The 21,737-nt window shown below is 37.6% G+C and overlaps 3 protein-coding genes and 1 long non-coding RNA gene across 7 annotated transcripts; 1 reads left to right on the top strand and 3 right to left on the bottom strand.

The window, feature by feature from the left end:
• Nucleotides 1-629: 629 nt before the first annotated feature.
• On the bottom strand, nt 630-2,002 carry LOC130735169 (zinc finger protein 4-like). Its single transcript, XM_057587263.1, has 2 exons — nt 1,563-2,002; nt 630-1,120 (listed from the first exon to the last, which is right to left on the bottom strand). Exons 1-2 carry the CDS (start codon nt 1,934-1,936, stop codon nt 787-789), a joined length of 708 nt encoding a protein of 235 aa, XP_057443246.1. The 5' UTR covers nt 1,937-2,002; the 3' UTR covers nt 630-786.
• Nucleotides 2,003-8,987: 6,985 nt separating this feature from the next.
• Nucleotides 8,988-12,968, bottom strand: LOC130737380 (paired amphipathic helix protein Sin3-like 4). 2 transcript variants are annotated; one of them, XM_057589125.1, is made up of 9 exons: nt 12,448-12,968; nt 12,275-12,359; nt 11,601-11,753; nt 11,281-11,467; nt 11,070-11,180; nt 10,770-10,934; nt 10,263-10,594; nt 9,705-9,824; nt 8,988-9,226 (listed from the first exon to the last, which is right to left on the bottom strand). In XM_057589125.1, exons 2-8 carry the CDS (start codon nt 12,355-12,357, stop codon nt 9,812-9,814), a joined length of 1,044 nt encoding a protein of 347 aa, XP_057445108.1. In that variant the 5' UTR covers nt 12,358-12,359; nt 12,448-12,968; the 3' UTR covers nt 8,988-9,226; nt 9,705-9,811. The 2 variants fall into 2 exon arrangements, with proteins under 2 accessions (XP_057445108.1, XP_057445109.1); XM_057589126.1 differs by having other exon boundaries at nt 11,082-11,180.
• A 1,717-nt stretch (nt 12,969-14,685) lies between these two features.
• LOC130737379 (uncharacterized) lies at nt 14,686-15,819 on the top strand. Its single transcript, XR_009018656.1, has 2 exons — nt 14,686-15,393; nt 15,474-15,819. It is a non-coding gene; the product is annotated as an uncharacterized LOC130737379 (long non-coding RNA).
• On the bottom strand, nt 15,711-18,382 carry LOC130737378 (zinc finger protein 4-like). 3 transcript variants are annotated; one of them, XR_009018654.1, is made up of 2 exons: nt 16,216-18,382; nt 15,711-16,122 (listed from the first exon to the last, which is right to left on the bottom strand). XR_009018654.1 is itself a non-coding variant. In XM_057589124.1 (2 exons), exon 2 carries the CDS (start codon nt 17,219-17,221, stop codon nt 16,511-16,513), a length of 711 nt encoding a protein of 236 aa, XP_057445107.1. In that variant the 5' UTR covers nt 17,222-17,329; nt 18,107-18,382; the 3' UTR covers nt 16,161-16,510. The 3 variants fall into 3 exon arrangements, 1 of the variants encoding a protein (XP_057445107.1); XR_009018655.1 differs by having other exon boundaries at nt 15,711-16,118; XM_057589124.1 differs by lacking the exon at nt 15,711-16,122 and having other exon boundaries at nt 16,161-17,329; nt 18,107-18,382.
• Between the last annotated feature and the right edge of the window lie 3,355 nt (nt 18,383-21,737).

The raw sequence follows: 21,737 nt of genomic DNA, 5'->3' as shown, positions 1-21,737 counted from the left end.
GAGATCATTCTGGTTCTGTTCTTATGGCAGATTTCCATAATGTTAGAAGGTGTGCTGATTCTGCTATTGCAGAGGCGCTGGCTCTGAGATGGGCTCTGGAATTGGCTGTGTGAAATGGTTAATATGGAATCTAGATTAAGACAGATTCACTTATCGTTACTAATGGTTTTCAAGAAGGAAATCTCTATCCAGAGTTGCAGTTAATTGTGGATGACTGTCACCCTTTGGCTGAAGATTTGAACTTTATTTCCTTTTTCTTACATTTATAAACAACAGAACTGTGTTGCTCATCACCTTGCAAATTTAGCTTGTTCAGCTGTTCTTTTCCTAGTTCAGTTTGGTTGGGGTATGTCCCGCCTTTCATCTTAGATGTAGCTTTGACTGACTTCGTACCTAGCTACAACATTAAAAATGATGCGAAATACCTATGATAAGAAACAAGTAATGATGAAAACTTCACATAAACCATTGATCAATTACAAATACACACCTCACTGTACAATGCATACCCTGCCAATTAACCATCTCATGTCTGAAGAGATAGAAAATTCAAAGATGAAAGATGCTAATGGCTTCAGAGTGAGGACATCAATAGATGTAATTGTATGAGCATGATGTGCCATTTGCTACAAAATTACTAAAGGGAAGCCTGGTACATCAAAGCTCTCACTATGCGCAGGTCCGGAGAAGGTTACGACCACTTAGTCTATTGTACGCAGCCTTACCTTGTTGTTAACACAAGAAGCCTTCTATTATTTAAATTTAATCAAGACAATTTTTTTTTTCTTAAAGCCTCAGAGTGAGATCAGGAGATGTAGATGTCTGTGCAGGAGTAGTTTCTACAAAACTAGGACTTGAATTATGAGCATGTTGTTCATGTTCACGCCCCAAATTAACACCAGCCCTTGCATCTATCTGCCTGAAACTTCCAGGCCAAAACAGACCAACATCACCATCTTGCATGAACATTGGTGTCCCGAAACAGTAGTCTTTCTCAAATCTTGCTGCACCTCTCATATCAGGAACCCTCATTGATGATGATGCCATGTGTCTTTGGTGCATTGCGGAATGAGCTTCGATACCGAGAGACCGGAAATTAGAACCATGGAGTGGCAGAGATCAAGGTTGTTAGACTCGCGAGTTAACTCGCTGACTCGGTAGACTCGCGAGTCTACATAGGAAAAACGAGTCGACTCGCTGCCAGACTCGTTTTCTGGCCTGACTCAGTCTGACTCGGCCTGACTCGGTCTGACTCGGTGACCGAGTCACCGAGTCAAGTTTTTTTTTTTTTTTTAAACTTAAAAAATCCCAAATTTATTAAAAATCCCTAAAACTAAACCTATTTTCAACCTCTATCGCGTTCCTCTTCCTTCTTTGCTTCAAAAAATCTTGGATGCTCTTATAATTAGATTATATGTTTGTATTTATTCTTCATGTGACAAGGTTATACTTAGTAAATTTTCATTTCTTGTAGACTCGAGTCTCGTCGAGTCTACGAGTCGAGTCTACCTACTCAAAACGAGTCTGCTTAGACTCACGAGTCTGACAACCTTGGCAGAGATGCTAGGCTTGTATACCTTTCAGTGAACATTCCCATTCGCATCGCGCGCTTCGTCATTGTCCTCTCCCTTTTATGAGCATTTTGATGGCCACCTAATGCCTGTGAGCTAAAGAATTTCCTCCTACAGTAATTACAAGAGAAAATTCTATGAATTGAAGGTAGTGAAGATGCATGATCCTCAGCTCCCGCTTCACTGTTAGTGTCATTTGTGTCTTTCAACTCTTCAATTTCATCACTGGGACTGAAGTTGAGGGTCAAGTCAAGGGAAACAGAACCTGGATCAGCATCAGAAGTGGTGGCACTGTTATTGGAACCTACTTGGCTTCTTCCTTCTAAATTATTTTCAGCTTCCAGCTTCAAGTTTGGAGTCATCATGGTTATATGATGGATCTGCTAGAGAATGAGATTACTTCTTTCTCAGTAAGCAATTGGAATGGAACAAAATCCTCACTTTGGTCAGATTACCATATAACCATCACCTACCTACATTAATGACAAAGTACAAAAATTGAGTATTCATGCATGTGAGTGGAAAATACAAAAGGAATGGTACTCTGGTATCAACATCTAGTGCACAGTAACAGGCAGCAAAAATCAAGGAAAAATGACCAAGTGCATGTTTGGAACAGCGCTGCCCCAACTGATTTTGGATAAAATTGATTTTGATAAAATTGATTATAGTAGAAGTGAATTGAAAGTGTAGTGATTTCAGTTTCAATACATTTATGAAAAAAGTGGTTTTTGTGGGGTAATGTTGTGAAATTCAGCTGTAAAATCTCAGAATTGATCTTGTTCAACCCAGAAACTACTCTCTCTAGCTTCTAGCAGAATCAATATTGGGACTGAAATCAAATTCTCCAAAATGACTCCTACGAATCTATATTGTCATCCATGTGAATGGAAAATACAAAAAGTATGGTACTCTGGCATCAACATCAAGTGGAAAGTAACAGGCAACAAAAATCCAGGAAAACTGACAAGCTATTCTTACTTCTTAGATATAGAAGCAGTATAAGACCTGTTTTAGTAAAACATAACAACTTTACAGAAAACTACAAAAAAGGGACCCCTCAATTGTAGGTAGTCATTTTCTTACAACTAATCACTGGACCAGTACTGTAAGACCCAAGATTTTAAGCTTAGAATAAGTGGAAGAGATTTCCATTTACGATTAGGCTTGATGTATCGTGAAAGGAAACCTGAACAAGAGTTTACCAAATGAAATAAATTTATGAAGGAGAAAGTTCAGGAAAAGTCAAAGGATCGTATCGAAGTCGATAAAAGTTATAGCACGATCGTTATACGCTTAAACCTAGGTCAGAAACCCTAGTATATAGCTAATTTTCACTTTTAGGCACGATGGAAGTTAATTCCAAAAATCTTCAGAGAAATGTTAGAACTTCTCTTTTTCCATATATCACAATCGTTTCGAGGCGAAACTCTAGGATCTACGAACGTCCGATTCCAATCATCGGAAGTTTGCCGAAACCGAAACCCTGGTATTTCAAAACCCTAGAATTTCTCGACAATGAAGACTTTATCTATTCAGAGCTTCAAATGAATATTCTACACGCGTACACCCATTTCTCTTGATGATTTCAATCTTTCTTCCGAAGGAAGTTTTCTATTCCGACATTCAATGCAAAAAGCAACTTATCGGGTAAAATAGTTTTATACCGACTATGCATTAGTTGCCAAAAATACAAGGAGACCTCTTTATAGTTTTGGATTTCTTTTGCCAAAACATATCTATTAATTCACGGAGAATGACGCCGGAAAAATCAGATTCGCGAAACTTTCATTTTCCCGCGAATTTCCAACCTCTATATATAGCCAAGAAATGAGAAAAAAACACAAAAACTACCCATTTCTTCCCAAGGAGGCCGCGAGTTTGCTAAGGAGAGGAGGAGAAGAGATTTTGTTCAATCCTTGCTTGATCGTCGATCAATCAGTTGCTGCTTCAAGGTTTCGAGGTATAGTCGCTAATCCTTACCTCTGATCGCTTTTTCCATAGCTTTTCTGTAGAGTTTTCTGAGCGGATAGTTTATGGGTTTTTGCAAAACTATCCTGAATCTTTCATTTCTGATTCTAAACCTCTTCTATATGTGCCCAAGATCACTTCTGCCGGGTTAGATTTTCCGTTATGTCGCCGGAATTCCGCCGGAATCAATTTGAACCTAAAATACCCATTTTTGGAGTTTTTGAGGTAAAGCTTCAACCTTTAGGCTAAAAACTATCGCCTTAGCTTAGTGTTAGTAGGATTAGTTGTCATAAACGTCGTTAGTAACGTCCCTGCAAAATTTGGTTTTTGGGATTTCAGTTTTGAAATTTCTAAGTTAAAAATCATGACCAAAATACCCCTGCGACAGTTTTTGATCCGATAATTTTTCCGAGTTCAGAATACCCTTAGTTACGGCTTATGATAGCATAGGAACCAAGTTTGATCGAAGAAAAATCGAGTCCCCTAATTACCTAAAGTGGCCGAGCCCTATTAGGGGGAAGGAGGAAAATTTCCTTTTCCGAAAACTTGTCTTTTCGCGCTAGATTATCGTACCTCGGAGTATGTATTGCTTCGTGTAACCTTAGTAAGTATCGATAGCTTAGTTTTCGATAGATTCTGATAGTATTTCTGTGACTTTGCTTTAAAGGAACTTTTGAGGAATTTCCTGAGGAGCAACGCTTTGCTTGTGAGGAAGAGTTAGAAGATAATCCTGGAGAATCTGCAGGTGAGGGCTTCTCACTGAATCTCTAGTTAATGCCTAGGGTCGATGTTTCGACATTGTTTACTGTTTATGCACTGGAATTGTGTGTGATTGGAAAATGTTTTCTGAGGCTTCGGCTGACAATGTAGATGATTCATCTACTGAATGTTTTTGAGATTGTCTTACATGCTATGTGCTATGTGGGTAATCTAGGATGTGTGGTGCATGCTTTATATGCTAAGTGCTAAGTGTTTATGATGCGATTTATTGATATATGACATGTCGTTGATTGTGATGATGTAAATATGCTCTGTACTGGAATCTGAGATTCTGAATGGTGAGAATAGCGGGCAGGTCATGCCGATTTTATTTTGAGAGTTTTGAGAAAGTTTGATAGGACGAACGAGGTTCGGGCCTTAATTTTGTTTAGTGGATCGAGACCTCCTCTGGAAGCGACTTGGGATTGGGAGATCCTGCAAATGTATAAGACTTGCGATAAGACAAAATGGAATCTATTTTATAAAGAAAATTCATAAGACCATAAATAACCTCAAAATCTTTAAGTAATGATAACAACCTCGAAGGAAGGCATTGGAAGTCAAATCATAGTTTTGGAAAAACGAGGAGTGTCGTCGGATCCAAGTGTTGAGGAGTTTGGTAAGTTCTGAGTATGTTGGTACTCCTTCGCTCGTTGAGCAGTTTGTTAGCCATCAAAGGGATGAGCCGAGAAGCTTCACTGAGGCGTGAGACCTTGTGAATGCGGGATACTCCACTGAGGCGTGAGACCTTGTGGAAAGCATGGATCTTCACTGAGGCGTGAGACCTCGTGAACAGCATGAAGCTTCACTGAGGCGTGAGACCTTGTGAATGCGGGATACTCCACTGAGGCGTGAGACCTTGTGGAAAGCATGGAACTCCACTGAGGCGTGAGACCTTGTGAGAGCATGAAACTTCACTGAAGCGTGAGACTTCGTGAGAGCATTGATGACCCGAAGAGTCATCGTGAGTGGTTGCACTCATTTTATGATTATTGTATTTTGTCGCAGAATCGACTTTACCTTAGGGTAAGCTTTTAGAGACATTAATTTAGCTAGAACACGTGGCGACGTGTCGAGTGAGGCCGGAGACGTTGTTTGGCTAATCACTGCATTGCATGCACTCATTAAGTGGTTTAAACACGGCGAGATACCGGACCACGGCGGATTCCAAAATGGTTATAAGACCGGGATTTCCGCGTAAGAGCGCTGCTAGGTGACTCTTAGTAGCAGACCGAATGGCAGGCCTTCGGGTTTTATGCTGATCTGGCTACCTTGGTTTGGTGTAAGAGACACGCGGGCAGAAATGGTCCCACCGTTGCTGGTGCTAGGATTGACCCGTTGATGTCCATCCCAGAGGCACGCGAGCGGAAATGGTCCCACCGTTGCTGGTGCTAGGATTGACTCGTTGTTGTCCATACCTTTGTTTGGTGTAAGAGGCACGCGGACAGAAATTGTCCCACCGTTGCTGGTGCTAGGATTGATCCGTTTGATGTCCATCCGTTTCCGGAATGCATTTGGTTGACTGGGTTAACCTGCATATCATTTCATGCAACATGCATACTGACATAGTTGATGACTGTGTTTGGTACTTGTTAATTCTATTTGAGGCATGTTAACTGTGATTTACTGTCGTTTATGTTCATTGAGAAATATGCAACCCTAGGATGTTATCCCTAGTTATAAGCCTAAGTGGCTATTATCTTATTTATATCTATTGGTGCTATTATTTACATAATTCTTTGGAGTTGACCCTCGCGTCTTCTGTGTGTGCTTTGGCAAACAAACGCCCTTTGTCAGATGTCTTTGGCGGGCTGATTCATGATGGTTCATCCTTCGGGAGGAACTAGGGTAGCTATAGGAGGACGGATGGTGTACATAGACTAGGTCGTTCTGGATTCAGATTCGGGCGACGATCATGCTAGCATGTAGGTTTTAGTGCTGGTGTGAGCTCCTCGAGATGGGATTAGTGTAGGAGTAGAGTCTTAGCTCTGAACATCATTTGTTTTCTTTGGGGACAGGGTAGTTTCCCACCTATAGCTTTTTGTGTGGTTCTTTACGAGAATCACAGAGAGTTGGTTGGACTTAGGAGGTCTTGCTTCAGGCCGATGGGCCAGCTTATTCTCAGTTTTGAGGGATGGTGTTGCGGACACTTGACCTTTCTTGTGGATTGTACCTTTTGCCTTCGGGCGTTACACTTTTCTTTCCGTCACTGGAGGTTTACTCGTGACGAGGTTACTACTACAGCGGGGGCTGTTTATATATTGTATATTAGTTCTGATTATTGTTATTGTTGGGTTTTATTTAATTCAGTCTTGTCTTAGTTATTATCGAAAAAAAAAAATATTCACGTTTTTTCCGCATTAAGTTTATTTTGGTTACTAAAGTGACGCCACCGAAATCGGGGTGCTACAAGTACTTGGACAGGGAACAAAACTATGAACTCCTCATATTAAAAGTTCTCCAATTTAGGTTTTATCATGAATTGAAGACAAGTTTCTTTTACTAAGCAGCATGCCAATTAGTAAATCTATCAAATGAAAGTAAAAAAAGAATAAACAAAATGGGGCAGAAGAGAGAAACCTGGGAAGCATGGACACTTCAAAATAGAGGCGTGTCCGCGTGTCCGACACGCGGACGACACGGACACGCCACCGACACGTGACCGATACGTGTCGGACACGTCTGAGGCGTGTCTGAATAAAAAAACATTATTTCTTGGCTCGGACACGGCTTGGACACGGCGTGGACACGGCTTGTATATTGAGCCGACACACCTTTGTGGCTGGACACACATATGGGACACTTTGTACTATTTTTTTATTATTTTCTGACTTAAAAAAAAAGATAAATTAAAAATAAACAACCTTATCTAATTAAACATCAAACAAACGTAATAAAAAACAATGATTCAGTGTGCTCATAACGCACAAACACGACTCTTCTCCTCTCCTCTTCTCTTGCGTGTTTCATCTCCTGCCTCCGCCAGCGGCGGCGCTCCTCCTTCTCCACCAGCGGTGACGTTTCCTCCTACTTCTTGGTCTTCTCTCTTGCTTCCCTTCTCTGTTACTTGAAATAGGTAAGACCTTTATTTTGTTTTCACTCTGATTTTGCAGTTTTTACTTGATAGAGAGAGTGAGCATGGTTAGATTATTTGTGTTTATGAGTATTGGATATTGATATTCTGGTTTTTGCTTCCTTCTTTGATGTACTGTGAAGGCTTTCTTCCCTTGCTTTTATTGGTTCTTTGTTTTTCCTGTTTGTAATAGGGTTTGCACCCCTTAAGTGCAATTCATTTATTCAATCTCATTTTACTGCACATCATTGTACTTTAGAATTGTAAGATCAATCTGATTAGGTACCAATAGTGTTAATTACAAATATACAGATATACTATCCTAAATTAGTTTCTTAAGGTTTCTCCTAATCGATTATATTATATGTACATATACACTACCATAAATATGTAAGACTTTCTGAAATTTTTTATTACCATACAGTCAGACTAATGGTTGAATGATGTTTTAGTTCAAACTCTCCTAATCTTTGGTAAAATGTAGCCTGATATTGATAAATAGTACAATTTTCAAGCTTCTTTTGCTTCTATTAAGAAGCATTGTTACTGACTTAATTGTGTGTGTTATTGTATTGAATTGATCAACATATTATAGTACAATGTTCTCTTAATTTTGTGAACATATTATCATGTTTTTTTTTAATATATATATATATATAAGCCGTGTCCCCGTATCCTATTTTTTAGAGTTTAGCCGTGTCGGCGTTCCCACCCGTGTCCGTGTCCCGTGTCCGTGTCCGAGTCCGTGCTTCATAGAGAGAAACCTTTGGGGCATATGTAATCAGATTCACAGCATGAAGAATTTCAGTATGGTTTTTTTTTTTTTGAATATTATTGGAGCCAATCATCACCACAATATAGCAAAACTGTTTTCCTTTCTGATGCATGAACGCCCCTCATCTATTTTGTTAGTTCACTTCAGTGATCTCTAAGCCTCAAAAGGGATTAGTTTCTTACTATTGAAACATGTCATTATATGGATTATGCATGTATCTAGTTCTAGATGAAATGACAGCATGTAGTAGAATAATGAAACATATAATATGGATTTAAAATGACATCATTGTCTTTTGTTGATGATGTAATGGCAGCTTACTGATGGAGATGGCAGAAATCCGAGTTGGCCAGTTTCCAATGGTAGCGGATGAGTTTACCATCTCGTCCACTCTTTCACTGGCAGTACAGGTCCAGTAGAGGATTGCCCCTCCGCCTCCTTGTTTCGAGCAGCACAGTCTCCCTCTCCCTTCTGCGGGTAGGAAAACACACTGGAAAGGTCCTTTAGTGAAAGGTCCTTTAGGAAAACACACTGGAACGACGCTTTCACTAAAGGACCTTTCCAGTGTGTTTTCCTACCCGCAGAAGGGAGACTGTGCTGCTCGAAACATGTACGTCCAAGGACGACGCAAAGGAGGCGGAGGGGCAATCCTCTACTGGACCTGTACTGCCAGCGAAAGAGTGGACGAGATGGTAAACTCGTCTGCTACCATTGGAAACTGGCCAACTCGGATTTCTGCCATCTCCATCAGTAAGCTGCCATTACATCATCAACAAAAGACAATGATGCCATTTTAAATCCATATTATATGTTTCATTATTCTACTACATGCTGTCATTTCATCTAGAACTAGATACAGGCATAATCCATATAATGACATGATATCGTATCTGTGTTTTACTGGAGTGGTTAAGGTATTTTACTCGCAGTAGTATCGTATCTGTGCGTATCGTATCTGTATCCGTGTCCGTATAGTTTATAGGTTTTAAGAAATGTTTGTCCTTTTCTCGGCATTCATGATCCCTTTCTTTCATCCCATCATCCCTGTCTTCGGTCTTTTCCCAGTAAATCACCCACCTGTAAGAATAAGCAACCAAGGGTTAGCTATCATACTTCATAGCATGTCTAGTTAAAATTCAAGGGAAATATAAGTTGCAGTATGAAATACAAAGAAAGGAGGTAGAGTTTATCCTAGATTTATCCGGGAAAAATCCAATTATCTTTTTTTTGGTACATCGGAAAGTAAAATCCAGTTATCTTTAAACACAGTCTGCACAGATAAGTTAGTGCACATATTATTTATTAATTTCTGCATCGCATTCAACTTGTACAATTTTGCGGCACAGAGGAATGGTCGTCCAGAAAGACTCTCACAATTAGGGCTCGCTACATAATAATATTGTCTGATTTGTCTTCCTTCCATATTTTACCATCACATTTTAAAAATTTAAAGAATTAAGGTTAATGTTCTGTACCAGCCAAACCAACATAGCAAGACTACCTAGAGTCACCCATATTAACAGAATCTGACAGTGAAATCATATAAAACCCATACCAATGACTGCAATTCTTGTTGGGTGATTATTTCCTTGCTTCAAAAATTCCTGGTAGTCGTCAGGATTTCGTAATTTCTCTTTGACTTTGTCGCAGAAAGCAAACTCTTCAGGGTACTTTGCTGAGATGACAAATTTTAAAATAAAACAAAAAAACCATGAAAGGAAAGGAAGGAGTTAAGTATTAAACAACAAAGAATATAACGCTGAAAAAATAAATTTGGAATTTACTACTTTTCTACTTGTATGAAGAAAAATATTTATGTAGCCTTAGATCATAACAAATTCATAGCATTTCTTGATTATGGATAATCCTATCATCAAAGGAAATCATATTCTTTTTTAAAATATATTTAGCAATATAGGTAGTGGAGAAGTGATGAACATTTTTCAAAAATTGTAAATGAATTTTCAATTTGATACATTTCTTGTATTATTTCATTTATTATTTTCCAAGTGAACATGAATGCATCCGCTTCATGTGTGGCATTACTTAGGAAAGGTAAAAGAATTCAAAAAGTTTGTAGACTTAAGATCAGAAGTATTGATGATGTACTCACTTTTCAGAGATTTTTTTATCATCACAAGTAGATGACATAGGGCGCGTACCAAAAAATCCATCTGCATCAAGCAATGGTTCAGCTCCAAAGTCTTCAGCCTTACGATCAGATTTCCGTTTGTGGGATAACCGCTCCCTATACCGACCCCCGTCATGCTCATGATCTCTGCCATCCCTTTCCCAATCTCTCTTGCCATCTTCTCTATGGTCCTTTTCCTTCTCTACACGTCTCCTCTGCTCCTTTTCTGCCCTCAACAAACCTCTGTCATGATCTGGGTCAGGACGGTTTACACTGGGGTCACGATCACAGTGTGAAACCGTAGTCCTTTCTCTCTAACATACAGATAAGAAAAATGTCAGTTTGAAGGCTTGATGACCAACTATGAAACTCAGAAGGACAAAGCCACCAAGGCAGACAGAATCGAAAGGTGAACCACTAAGGCTTAGGGGGTTTTAACATGTTGGGGACGCTTTTCTACTGAAAGGGACATGAGAATTAGAGATAAACCTTAACAACATGCGCTTGCCGCACTGTTGGCATTGCAGATCTCCTATCACGAAGCACATAATTTCGAGCAGACGTATAATAACTAGAGGCAGCAGCAGAAGCGTCCGGAAGAAAATGGGTAAACTCATCAAGAAGATCAGCATGGCCTTGGAAAAGTACTGCAACCTGAAGAAGTCCAATTATGATTAAATGGAGCATTGAAAGAAACATTACGACTACCAGAAGAAATAGAGAAATTAAAAAAAGAAAAATTTCAACATGAAAAGTATGGCTGACTATAACATGATACACAACACATACCTCATGGTAGACCTCATGGTAGACCTCATTGATACACTTATTTTCCTTTCTGTACATGTTCAATATGTCTAGAAAAGACTTGTAAACATGATCATCACCTTCAAATCGAGCCTGCATGAAAAGGATCCATTAGACTAAAGCAAAAATTATCATTCTATGTTTAAAGCATATCTGCATGAGGAGAGACCATCAGACTCAACAATACTCTTACTTTTATCTTGTTCACAAAACTTATAGCTTCTTCAAATTCAACAGGCTTCTTTGCAGGAGGTTGTTCATCCCCTAGTGGAAGCGTGATTTCATATCCCTTAGGCAAGAAGGTGTTAAATCCCAATATCAGATCTCTGTGCCCTTCAAACAGTTCCTTCACTCTTGCTATAACACCTACAGTATCAATTCTACAAAGGAACACACAAATTAATTTCCACTAACAAAACTAAGACCACCTCTCACAAAAATAAAAAATAAATTCTAGTCACAGGGTGGGGTTGTGATGTAGGGAGAATTTGGTGCAACATGATCAAAACTTACCTTTGGGCCTTGAAATCCTTCATGACCTCCAAAAACTCATCATACATGTCCTTGTCATCCTCAAACATATCCTTCACTGCCTTGAGATATGATAAGGCATCATTGGTAGTCAGTTTCTGACCACTTGCATTCAACATCTGGGGTTGCCCCGACCTTCATCAGAGAATAAACAAAAGTCATCAAATATTTAGACCATTGGCAAAATTGATGATAAAGCATTCAGCACATCAACACAAGGACGCAAAAACTCAAATTTTAACCACCCAACATTTTACAAAAACCTATACCTAGAGAACAGAGGAAAATGCTGTGGGGCACGACCTTGGGCGTCGTGCACCACACACGAAGCACTTTCTGGCGGTTTAAAACCGCCAGAAACCGTAGCTTTTATTTTTTTTTGACAGTTGTAGTTTTGTGGCGGTTCAAAACCGCCACAAAATGCCTCTCGTGCATCTGTCGTACCTCTTTCTTCGTACCATATAGCATTATTAGAAAACCAAGACGCCATCAAAACCCCCCACGAATTAACACAAGGACGCAAAAACACAAATCTTCACCACCATCAGCCAGTTGAAGATGCAAATGTTTGATCAAGCACAAAAATGAAGAAAACAAAAACACAATCTAATAAACAGGAACTGAATTAAACAGAAAACAAAAACCCGCAAACTCACCCTTCTGCGATTCCTCGGGAAGACAGCATGGGCCGTTTGAATGTGGAAGAACTCATGTAAACATCAAATCTAGCCCTCATCATCTCTGACAACAAACCATGAAAACACAAAACAGATAAACAACAGTCTCCAACAAAAAAATCAAAGTCAAATAGAATTCAAAATCCACCAACCTCAAGCTGCTCATTCAAAGCCCAGCAACCAGCAGGCTTCATATCTAACCGAACGGAATCAGCACGAAGCAGAATCTCAGCCCCAACGAGATCACCTCGAAGAAGCCAAATCCTGGAATCTCAGCCCCAATGTTAAGAACGAGAACAAATGGGGTTGAGGTGGTGTCGTGGCGGTAGTGAAATTAAAAAGAACCACTTTTTTACAGTCACCCACGTGGATCGTTGGTGCAAAATTGATGTTTGGCTACTCGCATCTAAGAACCGATTCAAGGATGGAACGTGGATCTGGCTGAAGCAATCCAGGGTTGCTTCTCCGTGAGAGGATCCGATTCTCTCCAAATCTGAGAAACATCCGAAAATCTGATTCCCTTAATACCCTTCCCTTCTTGCACTGTGATACAGAGATAGAAATTGCAGAGAATATATGTTGATGAAAGGAAAAATTAAAAACAGAAGAAGAAAGGAGAAGGAGAGAAGGTGGCTGCGCAGGAGAAAGAGAGAAGGAGACAAGGGTATTAGGGTTTTATTGTTTGGGGCCGTATATATTTATTTATTACCATTTTTTAATTTCTTAATTAATATAAAACTAATAGTAATAATAAATTTGCTGGGCCAAGGAAACTCGGATGGGCCAATACTCAAGCAAGTGATAATCATTGAAAAAAATACACCATCAGCCACTAATTTCATCTAATCTTGTGATATTCATGTTTGTATTGTAAAACTTTTTTTTTTTTCATGACTCAGTTTTCTTTTTTACCCAAGTAAATCAATGTTTTTATTTATAGATACCATATTTGTTATAAAATATTATTTAATACACTGTATGAAATGTTTAAAATTAAATACTAATTAATAATATTTATACCCCTTTTAGTCATTACACACTCAAAAGCAATTCTAATAAAAGATATCCAAACAAAATTCTTTTACTAAAATCACGTTATTGTAACTGTATTCAAACATAAATCACATCACTCAAACTCACGTTTACCAGATTCAATTCCGCCAGATCCAATTCTGACCAGATTCAATTCTACTAACGCTGATCCAAACACACACGTAGTGTTTACGATAACTGGATTTGCCACCCCAACTATTAGATTTCACACCCCCAATTTTTGGATTTTCAAGTTCCGAATTATTTCGGAATCTTAGCTTCCGAAATTAATTCGTGATTTGTAGTGCAAAATACATGTAACACCTCACTTTTGAGTGAAAAAATACTTCGGAAACCTTATTTCCGAAATATTTCGAAAACTAAGTTTCCGTAAGTGGGGTGAAATTTCTAATGAATGGGGTGTCAAATTTAATGATCAGTGTTTACCGCTTTTAGGCGGTTGAAATTCTTTTGCCTCAAACTAGGGCTAAAGTTAATAGAGAGGGCGTTTGGTACAAGGTTGAGAAATACATTCTCGAGAATGTGAAGGTAGGAATCATATTCCAGCGTTTGTTATAAGTTTAGAAATTTGATGTTGGGTATAAAATATTCTCAGGAATGATATAACTTTCATAACTTCCGTCATTTGATACTCATAAAATGGGTTGGGAATCTTGCATTCTCACAAATTCCATCATATTTTTTTATCATTTTAAATTTTTAAATTAAATAAAGTTTAAAAATATTCCCGGGAATCATAAATCCTAACCAAACACACATTAAGTTTTACCCGAGAATAACATTCTCAACTATCGAATTTCAGGAATATTATTCTCGGGAATGTATTTACCAACCTTCTACCAAACGCCTGTATAGGTAATTTAACAAGGATGTTGAACTTTTTTTTTGAACGAAAGGCTAAGTTGAACTCGAAGTGGTGTTTTGGGGATTTTGGCGATGATGCTTTGTTTAGAAATGGATTAAGGTTCTTTAGGTGATTACGGTTTATACCTCTTAGGGATCGTTTGGTGGTTAAGATAGGATAAGATCATAACAGGATATGATAGAGTTAGATAAAAATCAGGATATGATAAAGAGTTGAATAAAGATCAGGATAAGATAAGATCATGGTAGACTCTTATCTTATATTTTATTTGAGGTGGATAAGATAATTATATATTTTTTTTGTTACAAGAGAAAAGCGGATAAGATAATTATATGATATGATATAAACAGTGAAAAATATAAAAAAAAAATCCATTTTTTAAAAAAAGTGATTATTTTATTAAATTTGATGTTTTTATCTATCTATCTAACTATCTATCTATCTATAAAAGCAAAGTTTTTACAGCCTGAAGGGCAAATTTGTAATTTAATACCCCATTTAACATGAATTATAATTTCTCTATGGACAATTTAGTAAATCTCAATATAATTAGTTGGGGAGTAAATCTTAGCCGTCCTTCCCTTTCAATCGTGGCCATTTGTTTCTTTCACTAGATGTTATCACCTTTGCCGTTTTCGTTTCCACCTCTTCAAGGCGCGATACATTTTCGTTCTTCAATCTTCCACCTCTTCTAAAGTCTTCCGTTTCAGTTTCTCCCCTGATTCGGCCGCTTCATTCTCTGCAGCCTCATTCCAGCGATATAAGATCCCCCTTCCACCTCCATCAAACCCAAATCGACACAACCTCCTTCAACACCCAAACTCGCGGCACCATTCCTTCTTCCTCAGCCAAGCCATCGCTGTCACCGCTTCCTCTTTCCCCAGCCAAACCACCTTCCCTAACCTTCGATTAAATCCATCAATCTTCCATACTTTTAATTTTCATTGAAATTTACTAACCCTTTATTTGCCATTCATGTGTTATTCGTAATTGATCCTGCATTGCTGCCATCTGCTCTCCTCCAAGGCCAAAGTAACATCTTTTATTATTTATCCATTCGGTTAGTGTTAATTCTGCCCAGCAACTTATTGAATGTTTATTCAGTCTTTTGATTTTCCTTTCATATGTTCTTCTTAATCGGCCCAATTTAGGATGCCATATGCTCTCCTGCAATGCTAAGGTAACAACTTAGGAAATGTTCCTTCAGGAATATCATGTATGCTCATGGACTAACCACATTATTTTATCTTATGCATGCAGATCTTGACCTGTATTGATTATTTGTGCTCTGAAGCACTTAACTACTAAAAGTTGCCTTTCTTCTCTGTTGCTCAATTGGATCTGGACCTGCATTGATTATTTTTTTGTGTTTCTACCATCTGTTAGTAAAATTCCATTGAGTTTCATAGGCTGTAGAACAAGATCATACATTTTCATATTTTCTATTCGGTCATGTGTTTAATCTCTACAATGATAAGAGCAAGATTTGGGGGGATTGATATTATGTCATGTATGAAAGGGGATGAGCTACTAGGTTAACATAGGCTCACTTTTGCATTCTCAAGGACTCTGTTGAATTTTAATTCTGCAATGTACCTTCTCTTCCTTTCCTTTTTCTCACTGATTCCACTTTCTTGGATGACTGTCACCCTTTGGCTGAAGATTTGAACTTTATTTCCTTTTCTTACATTTATAAACAACAGGAACTGTATTGCTCATCACCTTGCAAATTTAGCTTGTTCAGTTGTTCTTTCCTAGTTCAGTTTGGTTAGGGTATGTCGCGCCTTTCATCTTAGATGTAGCTTTGACTGACATTTCTCATCAATGAAATTTGATTCTCATATCAATAAAAAAATGGTACAACATTAACTGAGTCTAGCCTCCAAATCTTCCAAGGCTCCGTACCTAGCTACAACATTAAAAATGATGCGACATACAAATGATAAGAAACAAGTAATGATGAAAACTTCAAATAAACCATTGATCAATTACAAATACACACCTCACTGTACAATGCAAGCCCTGCCAATTAACCATTTCATGTCTGAAGAGAACGAAAATTCAAAGATGAAAGATGCTAATGACTTCAGAGTGAGGACATCGATAGATGTAAATGTTTGAGCATGATGTGCCATTGCTACAAAAATACTAAAGGGAAGCCTGGTACATCAAAGCTCCCACTATGCGCAGGTCCGGAGAAGGTTACGACCAATTAGTCTATTGTACGCAGCCTTACCTTGTTGTTAACACAAGAAGCCTTCTATTATTTAAATTGAACAAGACACTTTTTTTTTTTCTTAAAGCCTCAGATTGAGATCAGGAGATGTAGATGTCTGTGCAGGAGGTGTAGTTTCTACAAAACTAGGACTTGAATTATGAGCATGTTGTTCATGTTCATGCCCCAAATTAACACCAGCCCTTGCATCTATCTGCCTGAAACTTCCAGGCCAAAACAGACCAACATCACCATCTTGCATGAACATTGGTGTCCCGAAACAGTAGTCTTTCTCAAATCTTGCTGCACCTCTCATATCAGGAACCCTCAATGATGATGATGCCATGTGTCTTTGGTGCATTGCAGAATGAGCTTCGATACCGAGAGACCGGAAATTAGAACCATGGAGTGGCAGAGATGCTAGGCTTGTATACCTTTCAGTGAACATTCCCATTCGCATCGCGCGCTTAGCCATTGTCCTCTCCCTTTTATGAGCATTTTGATGGCCACCTAATGCCTGTGAGCTAAAGAATTTCCTCCTACAGTAATTACAAGAGAAAATTCTATGAATTGAAGGTAGTGAAGATGCATGATCCTCAGCTCCCACTTCACTGTTAGTGTCATTTGTGTCTTTCAACTCTTCAATTTCATCACTGGGACTGAAGTTGAGGGTCAAGTCAAGGGAAACAGAACTTGGATCAGCATCAGAAGTGGTGGCACTGTTATTGGAACCTACTTGGCTTCTTCCTTCTAAATTATTTTCAGCTTCCAGCTTCAAGTTTGGAGTCATCATGGTTATATGATGGATCTGCTAGAGAATGAGATAGCTTCTTTCTCGGTAAGCAATTGGAATGGAACAAAATCCTCACTTTGGTCAGATTACCATATAACCATCACCTACCTACATTAATGACCAAGTACAAAAATTGAGTATTCATGCATGTGAATGGAAAATACAAAAGGAATGGTACTCTGGTATCAACATCAAGTGCACAGTAACAGGCAGCAAAAATCAAGGAAAAATGACCAAGTGCATGTTTGGAACAGCGCTGCCCCAACTGATTTTGGATAAAATTGATTTTGATAAAATTGATTATAGTAGAAGTGAATTGAAAGTGTAGTGATTTAAGTTTCGATACATTTGTGAAAAAAGTGATTTTTGTGGGGGTAATGTTGTGGAATTCAGCTGTAAAATCTCAGAATTGATCTTGTTCAACCCAGAAACTACTCTCTCTAGCTTCTAGCAGAATCAATTTTGGGACTGAAATCAAATTCTCCAAAATGACCCCTACCAATCTATATTGTCATCCATGTGAATGGAAAATACAAAAAGTATGGTACTCTGGCATCAACATCAAGTTGAAAGTAACAGGCAACAAAAATCCAGGAAAAATTCTTAGATATAGAAGCAGCATAAGACCTGTTTTAGTAACATCACATCTTTACAGAAAACTACGAATAAAGGACCCCTCAGTGGTAGGTAGTCATTTTCCTACAGCTAACAACTGGACCAGTACTTGGACAGGGAACAAAACTATGAACTCCTCATATTAAAAGTTCTCCAATTTAGGTTTTATGATGAATTGAAGACAAGTTTCTTTTACTAAGCAGCATGCCAATTAGTAAATCTATCAAATGAAAAAAAAAGAATAAACAAAATGGGCCAGAAGAGAGAAACCTTTGAGGCATATGTAATCAGATTCACGGCATGAAGAATTTCAGTATGTTTCTTTTTTTCAATATTATTGGAGCCAATCATCACCACAATATAGGAAAACTGTTTTCCTTTCTGATGCATGAATGCCCTCATCTACTTTGTTAGTTCACTTCAGTGATCTCTACGCCTCGAAAGGGATTAGTTTCTGACTATCAAATGGAGAATAGCATTGGCGCATAAAAAAGGTTTGTCCAAACTCTATAAAAAGGTAAGCATAAGGACACAACTAACTGCTGCTTTAGAAAAGAATAACAGTTAAATGGTGTTGACACCATATTTTTTTTCTTTATTTCTTTTGATTATACTTTTTTTTTTACTTTACTTTACTTCTAATTAGTGAATGATGAAGTACTCCCTCCGGTCATTTTTATAAGAAAAAAACTACTTTTTAGGTTCATTCAATAAATGATGTATCTAGCCTTTTTTAATGCCTAGATACATCATTTATTAAATGAACCTAAAAAGTAATTTATTTCTTATAAAAAGGACCGGAGGGAGTAGAAGATATAAAGTTATTCTATCACATCACTTATTTATCTGTTTTCTTTTCTTTCTCACTAGCTCTAAATATTTATTGAGTGTTTGCAATGAGATGCCGGCCTATCCTTTTCCTTTATATCTATGAAAAATTGAGAATCATGAAGATTTATATCTATGAGTATCATGAAGATAGGAGGATCTTTTTCTGTTATTACTAATCTATCCTCCTTTGTCGTATTCTCTAGATGCTTATGGACTCCCATAACTCCTGCCCTTTCCAACTTGCGAATGGTTATTTTATCTTCTACTAGATTACTTCCCGTGCATCATGATAAAATTCACAACTTAAAATTAATTATTTAGAACTATGATTAGCTTTACGATTCATTTGATTTAATTTAACTGTTATTCTTTTCTATGAAATAAAAATTATTTTTTAATATGCTTTGGTCCAACTTTTCCTTTTAAAAAGTAAAGAAATTTAATAAGTTGTTGTTAGGGTGTGTTTGGTAAAACTCGTTTATATTTATGTATAAAGTATACCAATATGCCATTGTGAGTACCTTTTACTCCATTAACATGATTATAGAGCGATAGTGTGTAACCAAATATGCAGCTAGTCTTATTTTTTAAAGATATATTGTTCTAATTGGTCTAAATGACAACTAGGTCCATCATTGTCTTAGTCGGTTCAGAGGATTAACAATCAAGTGAACGATGATATTGTTCGACGACGTCAAAAATAATGTCTTAACTCATCTAATCAGTCAGCCTAACAAAGGTACCTCTAATATAATTAATGATTCAAAGACTACACAAATAGGAAAAATATTCTCAGAATAGTCTTAAATACAGCTACACCATTTTGTTAATTTTTACAATTCATCAATGTTGCATTATATGGTATGGTCAATTCATTTTTTCATTACATTAAATCATTCATATATTTTTTACAAATAGGTATTCAACATTAAAACAAAATATTTCTATAATTCTTATACACATCAAAACATTAGAATATTTTCAGAATTCCTATTTAGTGTTTCCTTATGTGCCAATCTGCAGGTGTACCGATTCGCCCGGGTTATTATCAAAGCACAGGGATTGTGTAAGCTTACTTCTTACGTTACCAATTCAGTTGCAAGGACGAAAAACAAAGATAAAAAGTAGTGTTGATTGATTGTTGTTATCAATAAATCAATTATAAAGAAAATAAATGGTTGTTGTTTTAAAACTGTTGCACCACGAAATTGAGTCTATTACTCTCTTTATGCCTGTACCCACTTCGATTACATATTAATTTGATTAAACTCGTTCAAGATGTTATGACTATGTGATTACTTGCTAATTCCTTAGTAAAATTATCCTTCTAGTTAATTAGGGATGACTAATCCCTTAGTACATAATCTCAATTAACTAGAGATTCAATTCTATATCAGACAATCACAGATTAATTTCTCCCCTTATCGCCAAGGTGTAGAGACCAAAAATCAAATTTCTCGCTAGTTCCCTAATTCCTATCAGTTTCCTAATTGTATAGAAACAAGCAAACCAATCTATGTCCAATAGATAAAATCAAGGCAAGAGAGAAATTCATGCACGGAAAATAGTCATTCATATAGAAATCGAAACGAATTCAAACAAAATCTAAGAGATAACATCATCTATCCTAAGTACAAAAAAGGATTAGTTCCTCATAGTGATAAGAAGAAATTCAAAATAAAGTAGCAAAGCACCAAAATTACAATAGAAACCTGAAAGTGATTCTAAATAACTCAAAACTCTGCCTCCAAAAGTTATCAAATGTGAAATGATATCAAGATAAGGTTGAAAATATCAAGTTATATAACCTATTTTTGTAACTAGTGCTATAGCGCGAATTTCAGGCACAATCTGTGCTACTTTCATGCTAGAATTTCCAGAATCAGCTTTTCTCATGCAATAGCACCAATTCCAAGCAAAATCCATGCTACTATCATACTAGAATTTTCAGAACCCGCTTCTATCATGCTATAGCACCAATTCCAAGTAATATTCGTGTTGCTAAAATAAAAATATATAACACCGCTTATGTCCGAATTATGTCTTTTTTACTTGATTTTCTCCATTTTTCCTTTTTCTCCTCCTAAAATAAAAATATATAACAATTAATAAAGGATATAAACTTATCTAGACTCAAAATAACTACTTAAATCCTAATGAAATTCATAAAAATAGAAAAAAAAACTAATAAAAATAAGAGTTAAGCGTCATATTGGTCCCTGTCTTTGTCTCGCCGTATGAGGTAAGTCCCTCCCCGGAAAATTTATTGCATTTAGTCTTCGTGTTTGAAAAACTTTTGGAGCGGATCCTCGTTGGAGCTCCGAGCTCCGACGAGTGCTTAAATGACACGCTGACTGGGTTTAAAATGCTTATGTGGAATTAAAAAAAATAAAAAAGTAAAAAGTATTACACATCAGATAATTAACAAAATTAAAACACATTACTAATTCTAACCTAATCTAATTAACAAAATTAATTTTCCCCCAAATTAATCCCAATCTCCCCAAATTAACCCAATTCCTTTTGAACTGTCCTCAACTTCATCAATCTTCAAACCCATAAATCATCAATCTTCAAACTCAGAACCCCACAATCAACCATCAATATGCAACCTCACCCTCACCCTCACCCTCACGGTCTCACCCAACCTCAACCTCACCCTAACCCACCTACAACCTGCAACCTGCAACCTCACCCTCACGGCCTCACCCTCACCCTCACCCTCACCCACCTGCAACCTCACCTTCAAACCCAAACCCCAACCCACAACCTCACCCTCCCCCAAACCCCAACCCGCTGCAACCTCACCCCCACCCCCAAACCCCAAACTGCAACCTCACCCTCACCCCATTCATCTGCAACCTCACCTTCACCCCTAAACAACAAGAGATTCTAAAACACTGAATAATACCCACACAAAAAACAAAGAGTAAATCAGGTTGAAACTCGAATTCGAAGCGATGCAGGAAGAGTGAAGCGTAGAGGAAGAAGATGAAGATGAATGATTGAAGGGAGAAGGAAACCGGAACCCTAACCTTCGCGGCGGAGAAGAGAAGAAATTGTGGTGGGT

The sequence above is a fragment of the Lotus japonicus genome, chromosome 2 (genome assembly GCF_012489685.1).
Source record: "Lotus japonicus ecotype B-129 chromosome 2, LjGifu_v1.2".
Taxonomy (NCBI): domain Eukaryota; kingdom Viridiplantae; phylum Streptophyta; class Magnoliopsida; order Fabales; family Fabaceae; genus Lotus; species Lotus japonicus.
The sequence above is the reverse complement of the archived record's forward strand: the minus strand, read 5'-3'. Positions and strand labels throughout refer to the sequence as shown.

Coding starts and splice junctions, on each gene's coding strand:
- LOC130735169 (XM_057587263.1), bottom strand. CDS start 1,936: ATGATGACTCCAAACTTGAAGCTGGAAGCTGAAAATAATTTAGAAGGA. Junction 1,121..1,562: donor GAAAGGTATACAAGCCTAGC/ATCTCTGCCAAG, acceptor CTAACAACCTTG/ATCTCTGCCACTCCATGGTT.
- LOC130737380 (XM_057589125.1), bottom strand. CDS start 12,357: ATGATGAGGGCTAGATTTGATGTTTACATGAGTTCTTCCACATTCAAA. Junction 11,181..11,280: donor GTTTTGTGAACAAGATAAAA/GTAAGAGTATTG, acceptor CTTTTCATGCAG/GCTCGATTTGAAGGTGATGA. Junction 10,935..11,069: donor ACCATGAGGTCTACCATGAG/GTATGTGTTGTG, acceptor GGACTTCTTCAG/GTTGCAGTACTTTTCCAAGG.
- LOC130737378 (XM_057589124.1), bottom strand. CDS start 17,221: ATGATGACTCCAAACTTGAAGCTGGAAGCTGAAAATAATTTAGAAGGA.